Source organism: Ailuropoda melanoleuca, chromosome 10 (genome assembly GCF_002007445.2).
Source record: "Ailuropoda melanoleuca isolate Jingjing chromosome 10, ASM200744v2, whole genome shotgun sequence".
NCBI lineage: Eukaryota > Metazoa > Chordata > Mammalia > Carnivora > Ursidae > Ailuropoda > Ailuropoda melanoleuca.
This window is the reverse complement of record NC_048227.1, coordinates 109,147,526-109,158,549: the sequence shown is the minus strand read 5'-3', so window position 1 is coordinate 109,158,549 and position 11,024 is coordinate 109,147,526. Positions and strand designations below refer to the sequence as shown.

At 47.4% G+C, this 11,024-nt stretch overlaps 1 protein-coding gene across 3 annotated transcripts in view; it reads right to left on the bottom strand.

Moving 5' to 3' along the window:
* Positions 1–501: 501 nt before the first annotated feature.
* SMOC2 (SPARC related modular calcium binding 2) overlaps positions 502–11,024 on the bottom strand; it is a 164,595-nt gene continuing 154,072 nt past the window's right edge. For 2 of the 3 annotated variants that reach the window (XM_034669483.1, XM_034669484.1), the window contains exons 11-13: positions 8,948–9,222; positions 4,521–4,558; positions 502–1,987 (exon numbers count right to left, since the gene is read on the bottom strand). In XM_034669483.1, coding sequence (XP_034525374.1) covers positions 1,970–1,987; positions 4,521–4,558; positions 8,948–9,222 — 331 coding nt within the window. In that variant the 3' untranslated portion in view covers positions 502–1,969. The remainder of the gene's footprint in view (positions 1,988–4,520; positions 4,559–8,947; positions 9,223–11,024) is intronic. The other variant, XM_034669485.1, reaches the window with a different exon arrangement.

Sequence of the window (11,024 nt, the reverse complement as noted above, 5' to 3'; positions counted from 1 at the left end):
CTGCAACAGCCCAACTAAAACCTAAGAGCCCCGGCTAGGATGGGACACTGGGACTGGAGAGGAAGGAGAGCCAGCAGCCTTCAGGTTTCTAGCTGTGGGACTGAGTAAGCAATAGCTTTGAGTAAGAGCCTTCTTTGTTTCTTCCGTCGTGGGCCACAGCAGCTGGCCGCAGTGCTCAGTCAGTACTTGCTGAGTGAGTGACTGCTTCCCATGATGGGACCCAACACTATATCCTTTGTGCCAGGCCCTTCGTGCCGAACACAACCGCTCACGTAATCTCCGCCTGGAGGTGCACGTCGCCACCCTCCCTGTTTTACGGAGCAGGAAACTAAAGCACAAAAAGTTTAGGTAGCTTGTCCCAAGTCACACAGCCGGAGGGGCAGAGCCAGGATTCCTTCACTCCAGCCCGAACTGTTGCCTTGGCCTCCTTGACATAGACAGCTTGAAGATTAAGCAACTATAGGAGGCTGTATTTTGCTGGAAAGAAAACAGTAAGCAGAGTTTTGATAGCATATTTTATTGGAATCTAAGAAAAATGATTAAATTCAAAGTTCAGAAATATAAAGGATTATTCAATAAATTTAGGATAACTGTTTCTTAAACAATGATGACACGCACTTAAGCTGGTTTTGTGGCTCCAAAGTTTCGGGTTTTACTTTCGTACAGTTTAAATAAGTAAGAAGCCTCATAAAATATCTTCATGCATATGCACAGAGATCATTTTACATGATGTGTGTTGGGGAATTTGGGGCCATGAAGGTTATTTTTCCAACCAAAAGTTGGAGCTGGAACAGCATCACAACTTGGCCCACACTGCCCTCGGACCGTCCTCCAAGTGGCTCCATCGAGCCAAGGGGCAGTTGCTGGTGGCCGCTGGTTGTACCCACGGCCCGGTCCTGCTGCTCGCAGCGTGGGCATTCAGCTCCTGACCCTGCTCTCAAGCTCCACTCGGGCGAATGTCCTGAGGCCATCGGGACAGCAGGAAGCTAGGGGCCGGCAGGCACTTGTCCTCGGCTGCCAAGACCAGCGTCCAGCGCATAGCTCATGCTGGCTCAGCCTTCTCTACGGAGGATATTCCAAATTTGTTCAGTGATCGTCTGACCTTCCAGTAGGCCCCAGACTGGACCAGGGTAGGACGGGCAATGGTCATGTGTGAGAGAAGAAGCAGGGCAGACAAGCACGGGCGTGGTCATGCGAGGACTGAATCTACTTCTCTGAACGGTGGGCCTGTTTACACTGCCTCTGGACAGCAGGGGTAGTTCTCTAGCACTCTGTGGCATGATTAATCCGAGGCCGAGGCAAAGCTCAAACAGAAGCTTGGAAAGGAAAAGCAGCACATCCAAGATAGGTGGAAAAACAGTCTTTCCTACCAGGAAAGATGGCTTTCCTCCCAGTTATCAGATGGCTTAGTGGTTGCGTGACTCATGGCGTGAACAAGATCTCTGGACAGCAAAGCAAAACAAACTAACACAAAATCCCAAGAAACAAACAAACCCGTGCACTTGTTAGCTGCATGATGAGGACAGCAGCGGTTGCAAACTTCCATGGAAGCTTCCGCGGGCACAGCCGATCGCAAAGGAAGTCATCGTGGCGTGACTAGGAGGGACTGCCCTGGGTGGGGAGAAAGGCACAGGGTTGGGGCTGCAGGGCCTGAGGCTACGATTTCTACTATGTCAACATGTGTAGGATAAAGAAATTAAGCTTAAAGCCATTCAAAACACATCTCCACCAAGTACAGATTTCCAAGGTCAAAAAAGGACACATACATTGTATGTGACTAGTTTTCTGAAGCCAGCCCTGCCATTTCACAGATTAAAGCAGTCTGTTTAAATATCTCATTTCTACAAAGTGAATTTACATTTAAAGTACAAAGTGCAAATACTATGTGTTTTTGTTTTTGTTTTGTTTTAATTGCTTTTTGGTGAGGGAGTCTCCCACATGTCTAGGACCGCCTTGGATGTGTGAGCCACTATCCTTGCTTCCTTGGCTGAAAAAAAGACAGAAACAGAGACGTCGTTAGGAAGTTTCCATGTTCCGTCTGTGAAGACTGAGACTTGCCTTCTAGGGATGACATAAGCCTGTCTGTTGACAACAGGGCAGAAGCAATATTTTAAAAAAGATGCAAAAAGAAAAAGTGCTGATTTGATAACTCTGGGTGGAGGATTAATAAAAACACAATACAAACATTAACTTCCAACGCTCCCCTCCTGCTCAGTGACCGGGGATATCAGGAAAACATATCGGCTGAGGAAATAAGCATTTGCTTTAAGTATGTTAAATAGATTCAGTACATTAAATGTTTGGTGCCATCTCCTGTCACTTTGGATTTGTTATACAAAATAATCTTAATAATGTAATTTATGCTTCAAGTTTGATAAAGGCATCGTTGATTTTAATTTTTCTTTTCATCTGTTCCATTTACAAGTCTCTCTCTCTAGGAAGAAATGCAACTTGAAAAGTTGGTTTGCTGAATCCTGGAATTCTGTACCCTGACAGCCAATTAAAAGTAATCTGGAGTGAAAAGGAGAAGCGATCTACGGTCTTCTAGGTCTACTCTTCCAAGTGCACCAATTCCTACCGATATAAACTGATCCTTGCTTCCGTTTCATTAAACTTCAACAGTTAGGAGACCCCGGGTCTGGCTCTCCTCCCCCAGTAAAGATAGTAGGTGGTCGGAAGAGAAAGGAGCTTATCTCCCACACTGAGCTAATAGGAAATTCTGTGTTTCGATTTGTTGTGGATAAAGATAAGCCATCAGTATATTCCTCAGTTCTGGAAGCATGTCGGAACTGTTGGAGGAGGGGCGCCGGGGTGGCTCAGCGGGTTATGTGTCTGCCTCTGGCTCAGGTCAGGATCCTGGGGTCCTGTGATCCAGTCCCGCATCTATCCATCAGCCTCCCTGCTCACTGGGGAGCCTGCTTCTCCCTCTCCCTCTGCCCCTCCCCCCAGTTCGCGCTCTCTCCCACCTCTGTCAAATAAATAAGTAAAATTAAAAAAAAAAAGAACCGTTGGAGGAGATGGGGCTGACATGTTAGCCCACATCCCCGTCGGCGTGGGGGCGCTGCTCTGACCCCCTCTAAGTCCTGCCGGAAAGACAGCTCGCTGTGTGATGCAGCACCAGCTCCTGGGACCCCCAGCTCCCCTTTCTCGCCTGGCTAGTCACAGAGTGAGAGGTTTTGGTGCTGGGTAGCATGTTTTGCTCTTCGAAGAAACATCCACGTATGAAGGAGGGCACGTGATGTGATGAGCACTGGGTGTTAGAACGAATGATTCGTGGACGACACACCATAAACTGATGACGTACTATACGCTGGCTAACTGAGCATAAAAACAAGGAAAGGAAGAAACATGCATGGCCTTCAGTGACTTTATCCCCTGCAAGCCACAGCTGGCTTTCGCCAGGGACTTAATCCCAGGGTCACAGTTTACAGTAACGCCTGGGAAGTCTGTCTATCCATCCCGACACCATAAAAAGAGCTGGAGAAGCTTCTGGCTCCTTTTTCTGGGAAACAGCTGAAGAGGGAGGCTCGTGTCTGGAACAGAGTTTACTTACGGTCGAGCGCCTGTGTGGCGATCGTCACCACTGCGTCATGACAACCACCTAGGGGCACCTCAGCTGGGGTAAGGGCTCTCAGACCCGCTGTTCTAAAGCCTAAGTGATTTGTGGTAGGATTTAAAAAGCTAAAACTGTAAACACTTGCTAAACAAAGAAAACCCTATCACACATCTTTCCTAATGAAATGGTTTTAAATTACACCCAAGGTGTGCATTGGAGGTCTCCGCTTAAAACCTACAACAAACACAGGGCTTGCCTTAGGGAATGTCGACCGACATCACACAGGTGAAGACAAAATAAATTACAAATTGGCGAGTTGTCCTAAGAAGGGGGATTTGCCTTGGCTTTGAGGGAGGGAAAAACGCACCCACTCCTGTTTATCCTCAGGAAAATATTCTCAACTTTGGATGGGTGTGGCCTGGGGAGCTGGGAGAGACAGCCCAATTATCTACCATAGCTGAGCATGCAAAGACACGGGGGTCAGAAACATGTTCGTAAACACACACAGCGGGAAACTGGAAATCCCTTTTGGAGCAGATGATTTGTCTCAATACGATCCCCAGATGAAAAGAAAAGGTTCACCTGAATGCCCAGAGGGTCTCCTGTCCCTGCAATCTCCTTCATAAATTATAAGAAATAAATTGTAAATCCCTGGATAAGTGTTTCAAAAAAAAAAACATTTCCACAAAACAACAGGACTTGAACTTTTTTCTAAAAATAACAAAATGAAATTTCAAATGGTAAAGAAAAAAAAGACAAAATTTTCAAGTTGATGATTTTGATGGAATTTTGCAAAGCTCTTTTTGGCCTCCCAGGGAGGGGTCTGTGTATCATATGCAGCCTCTCCTGGAGGTTTATTTTTTGAGAGGTATGTCATTTTCCCAATCTACAGAACCCTGAGTTTTCATCGCCTATAATTAAACTGGCGAATTATTAATGCTAAAATACAGACTATAATACTCACCTGTCTATTAGAGGTGCTTTCAGCATTAGCTCTTGGGGCTAACGGGGAAACAAAAAAAAAGGCACTATTAAAAACCACTCTTCAGCTAATGAAAGTTTCAATACGATTTTTCAGGAAGGGATCAAATTCACTTTAGGAAAGCGTCATCAACAGGCAACCTTACCGACATGAGAAAATACATATACAGGGAAACAGCACAGATTATCAGCAGTGGCTTTTAAAAGTCACGACATCCACACTTTACAACAATACAAATGTTCTTGTCCAACTACAGAGGAATATTTCATTTTACCAAAACTTGCAAAGCGCTGTCTACTAACCAGACGCCAGTCTTACCCGTGCTAAACCCCCGGGACAGGGGCCCTGGGCAGTGTGCAGCACTGGAGTCTTACCCGTGCTAACCCCCCGGGACAGGGGCCCTGGGCAGTGTGCAGCACTGGAGTCTTACCCGTGCTAACCCCCTGGGACAGGGGCCCTGGTCAGTGTGCAGTACTGGCTTTTCAACATCTTTGGGGCTTTTTATTTAGATCAGGAGAAACTAACACGTCCGGCTCAAAATAATTTTTCCAAATCCTTGAGGGAGATGGTAGGTGGAGGGAGATGCCTGAGATGCATGGTGTTTGCCCTGTGGCCTTGCCACGTGGCCTGTGGTGGCAGGGCAGTCAGGGGTCTCAGACCGGCATCCCGCGGGCACTCCTGGGGTCCAGCTCCTTGGCACCTGCCTTCCTCCCTGGCTTCTAGATGTCCCTCCACCTCCCTGGATTCCCTCCTTCCTCCCGCTGGCCCCTCCCTCCCCGCCGGCCCGCGGAGAGTGCCACCCCCAGCAATGCAGGGCCGCGCACCGCAAGGCCACACCAGGAAAAATACACGACTACCACAGAGAGGGAAGGAGTGATTCGCAGCCACCTCGAGCGGCGTTCAGGGACAGTCGGGAGTGTTTATGCCATTGGTAACAATGGACACCGACTGTGCCAGGTGACCCCGTGGACAACAATCCATCCGTCAGGCTACACGCCTGAAAGGGACGCAGCTAGCATGGCAATTTGGCTGAAAGAGAGAATTTGGTCAAAAATGAGTATTTCTTAATTGCTGAGTTTCTGTGTAATGATCATTTTGGAGAATCATGCGGGAATGATGCAATGTCCTATGAATGTTTTTTCAGAAATATTTCCTTTCTTGGTTGTATCATTTCTCAATAGTTTCAGTTAATTTTTTTCTTTTCTGCTTATTTTTGTAATAGTGAAAATTTAAATCAAACTTTCCAGTAATATATCTCAGTTGCAATACTTTAAATACAAAATCCTGTGTAATATCGTAAATTAAGTGAGATTAGGAAGTACGTGGGTGATGATGACCCCATCTTGCAGTAAAATGTCATAACACACGCACATACGTGAGTACGCGCACAGAAACGTTTCAGGGGAAGATACAGACTCGGGTCTGACTATGTCTAAGAAAAAAGTCACATGCTATCTGTTTTTTATTTAACTTCTGATTTTTTTAGAGAAAACACGCATTGCTAAGTCGTGAGTAAAGATGTAGGAAACGGAAGACACTGGTAACAGTTTGCATATTTAGAGCACCCAGACTAACCCTCTCATGAATGCTGAGGTTTCTCTGGCTTTTCAAAAGCAATTTCAAAGTACACAAGGCAGGAGGAAGGAACAAATTGAAAATTGAAAATGAAAATAACAGTAGGAAAACAGAGAAATTCCTCCAGGAAAATAAGAGCTGCAAAATCAACTAATCATGAATCCAAATCCCCAATGCTCATTTTTGACCAAATTGCCACTTTTACCAAATTTTTGCTGGCTTTTTCTTTCTTTCTTTTGGAAGGGGGTTCATCAGCCATCTCCTCGGTCGCGAATGTGAACGTAAAGCTCAGATGCATCTGTTGGTGCAGAGCGACCCGAGGAGCGTAAGTGATGGGTGTTTCTAGGGAAGGTGTCAAGGGAGACGCGCTGAGCCCCGTCATTCACCGCCGTCTTCCCAGGCATGGGCACACACTCCCGCCCTCTCCCTGCGCCTGTCCGGGGCATGGAGACGCCCGGGACCACTCTGAGGGCTGTACTCAGACGTCACTCCCGCTGAGACCGTCACTGAGCTCCTCGGCCACAGCCCAGTGCTACCCTCCCTGGTCCCAGGGCCACACTGGCACAAACTGCCACAACCCATGGTGCGCTCTGGCTCCTGTCCTGTAAACTGTGAGCCCTGTGGGCTCAGTTCCATTCTCCACCCGCACCCTGCAGGGTGGCGGCCCCGTATTTTTGCCACTGGCTTCTAGATACTTCCAGGACAGCATGAAGTGCCAGTGGTCTCTGAGCTCCTGCACACACTCTTCCAAATAAGCCTAAGTCTTCTCAGATTAACTTCTCACAGAGACATTGGCAAGGAGCGTTTCACAATCACCAGATCCAGCCTGGAACGCACTGAGCTGGATGATGCCAAGTGACCATTGTGACAAGAACTGAGGATGCACGGCCAGAGCAACCTTTTTCATGACACATCTCCAAAGGCAAGAGAAACAAAAGATAAAATGAACTTATGGGACTTTAATCAGGATAAAAAGCTTCTGCACAGCCAAGGAAACAGTCAAAAAAACTAAGAGGCAGCCCACGGAATGGGAGAATATATTTGCAAAGGACACTACAGATAAAGGACTGGTATCCAAGATCTACAAAGAACTTCTCAAACTCAATACACGAGAAACAAATAAACAAATCATAAAATGGGCAGAAGATATGAACAGACACTTTTCCAATGAAGACATACAAATGGCTAACAGACACATGAAAAAATGTTCAAAATCATTAGCCATCAGGGAAATTCAAATCAAAACCACACTGAGATACCACCTTACGCCAGTTAGAATGGCAAAGATAGACAAGGCAAGAAACAACAATTGTTGGAGAGGATGTGGAGAAAGGGGATCCCTCCTACATTGTTGGTGGGAATGCAAGTTGGTACAGCCACTCTGGAAAACAGTGTGGAGGTCCCTTAAAAAGTTAAAAATTGAACTACCCTATGACCCAGCCATTGCACTACTGGGTGTTTACCCCAAAGATACAGACGTAGTAAAGAGAAGGGCCATATGCACCCCAATGTTCATAGCTGCATTGTCCACAATAGCCAAATCATGGAAGGAGCCGAGATGCCCTTCAACAGATGACTGGATTAAGAAGCTGTGGTCCATATATACAATGGAATATTACTCAGCTATCAGAAAGAACGAATTCTCAACATTTGCTGCAACATGGACGGCACTGGAGGAGATAATGCTAAGTGAAATAAGTCAAGCAGAGAAAGACAATTATCATATGATTTCTCTCATCTATGGAACATAAGAACTAGGATGATCGGTAGGGGAAGAAAGGGATAAAGAAAAGGGGGGTAATCAGAAGGGGGAATGAAACATGAGAGACTATGGACTATGAGAAACAAACTGAAGACTTCAGAGGGGAGGGGGTGGGGGAATGGGATAGACTGGTGATGGGTAGTAAGGAGGGCACGTATTGCATGGTGCACTGGGTGTTATACGCAACTAATGAAGCATCGAACTTTACATCGGAATCTGGGGATGTACTGTATGGTGATTAACATAATATAATAAAAAATCATTAAAATAAAAAAAAAAAAGAACTGAGGATGCAGGGACAAGTCAGAAGGGAACCGGCCATGTGGGCCAGCAGCTCAGGGCTCTGTGTTCCACCGTCGAGCTGCAGACACGGAACGGCCGTGCTGAGCACGATGAACTGATGCCCCACCATCTACTCTCTAACCTGGTCACCGAAATCCGTAACAGAAGAACAGAATCATAAAATACCAGTGACACCGGGACCTCTGCAAACCCTCCCCAGCACCCGCAATGCACACGAGGAAACTGGGTCCAGCACACGCGTGCAGCAGGTGGACGATGTTGGGGTTCGGCTATTGTAGGGCTTCTGGGTTTCTCTCGACAACAGCTGGTTTGCTAGGCCACGCCCACCTTAAAAAGATGAGCGCACCTGGGAAAACAGCTAAAACAATGTTTCTAACAATCAACGTAGCTGGTTGGGATAACAGGAGTAATTTAACTGCCTAGAAATGGGCCTGGACCTTTGGTTGGAACCCACGCACGGGGTTCTCGAGTGACTCCCAGTGGTTCCCAGATTTGCATTTCAGACACTGGGACGACAGAGTCTGGAACATGGGCCACCGCGGTCGGAGCAAGAGGACTTGTCTCCAGACAAACACTCAGCTCCTCCCCTGTTAACCGGCTTCCTTCTGACAGGTTGCCGATGGTCTGTTAGTACTTGCACCGACAAATGACCTGCAAGTAAGCGGCACCCTCCGGCCAAAAGGACAATCTGTACTTTTTAAGAAGCCAGTCGAGCAGGGGTCAAGACCTGGCGCATTGCAAAGCGCAAAACAACGAGAAAGGCTCTTACTAGGGCGTTTCTTTGCGTTTGCTTTACCTTCTTCTTTTGTCACCCCGAGGCAGCCCATCAGCTCTTGCACGGAGATGGATTTGTCGTTATTCACATCACAGTATTCGACAAACTTCTTCACACATTTTTTGGGTTTTGATTTTTTCCGAAGGAACCTCTTGAAGGGCTTAATCTCCTTCTTGCCAATATCCCCACTGGAGTTTTTATCCAGTAGTTTGAAGTACCAGTGGACCACACGCTCCTCTAACGTGTGGCTGGGGTCGGGTTCCGAAGGCCTGGAAGAGCACACGAGTCGTCAGACACGCCGGCCGTGCGGCTGCCTCCCCCACCCCTGTCCGTCTACGGAAGGCTCACGGTGCGCTCCAGCGCTCCCAGAAGGGGCGCCCCGCTTGTCCCTCCTGGGGTGCTGATGCCTAAGCTGGCATGGGTTCGCCAACGATAGAACGATTTTTTAAAAAATAATCTAGAGAAAGGAATTTAGCAAGAATATTTCAAGTTGGTTTCAAAATTGCAAATGGCACAATGAATTTATGGGTGCTTATTACACACTTGGCGTTGGCCACGTCTTTAAGGGAGCCCGCTGGTCCCAGGTTCTGTGCTCCGTGGAGTTGGCAGGACAGCTTGCATATCAACGCCCCCCCCAAACCCGGGAGCCCAAGGTTCTCGACTCCTTTACATGGGATTCACTGGCATACCATTTTATACCGCAGGGGTACCGAAAGATGCAAATGAAAATACATCCAGACATTTTCCCTTGGATTAAAAAAAAAAAGTTTGATATTTTAAGATACAAAGAACTAAAAACTCTCCTAGAAGGTCTGGCTTTGAGTCAAATCCTTGAACACGTCCCAGACGTTAAAACGTGCCTTCTCACTCAGCGGAAGATGAAGGTGGACGTGTGCGAGCACCTACCGGCCCTTTCCCCACTGGCGTCCGCGTGATTCTACCCACTTGGAGGGGGCTGTGTTCCCCCGAGCGGGAGACACTAACAGGTGTCAGGCATTCTAATGTTACTGAATATTTTCAGACTTTCAGAGATTTCAGATAGCAATTCATTTAATGCCTTCAATTCTAGTTCTCCAGATTAGAGCAATCTTTCTAAGAATATGTCAACTTGAAATGAAGGTCATTTTTTTTTCTAAGCTTAATTTATTGTCTGATTGTGACATTTTCTGTTAGCATTGCCTTTTTTCCTCTTCTTGAATCTTACCCTTAAGGAGAGAGACAGAGAGAGCAGAGCCTTTGTCTGAGGAGACTAGAAAGCTTTAGCTCACGTAGAAGAGAAGCTCATCAAGGCTTTGCCGGTGGGAGTGGGGCGGAAGGCCAGCGCTCTAAGGAAACAGGAAGCGTCTCCCTCGAGAACAAGCCTCTTACAAGAAAGAGATAAACTACTGCTAATTCTCAGGGGGGTCCAATGCCAGCAACACCGTGCCCAGCAGCGCTAGGAGTGCCCTCCCACCCACAGGTAGCTACGGAACAGAACAGCTTTGGGGAACTTAGAGGAGCTCAGCTCAAAACCCCAGACGACGTGTGCAGAATGTCTGCCCCGCTTCCTGCGAGAACGTGCCCAGAGTTTCGGAAGTCACCCTCTGAGCAGTGTCCGTGTAAATAACGCCACTGAGTGTACACTCGAATCTTAAGATGGTAAATCTTATGCGATGTGGGTTTTTCTACTATAAATACATAGTATGTTGAAAACTTGAAATCAAACACTGTAATTCCAAGAATTAAAATCTACTTGATAGGTCTAAAATGCAATTCCAAGGCTCGAAGCCATCAGAACGAAGGCCTCACATTCTGTTCCACTCCCACCTCCCGCCTGCCCGCCACCGCCCGCTGGGACCGCTGGAAATCCCAGGTTCCGGCTTTTCCCATGGTGACACGGCCCTCGGCAGCTTAACTGCGTTACAGGGGAAACCTCCTAGACAAATCACCACCAAACGCACGCAGCACCGTGAAGCGTTGGGGGAGGGCTGCTTTCCCAGAGCCCTGCGACCTCCTGAGAAGCTGACCTGCCTCGGATGCCCAACGACCACACCAGCTTCCAGCTTTCGGATACCTGGGGCTCCTTCTCAGC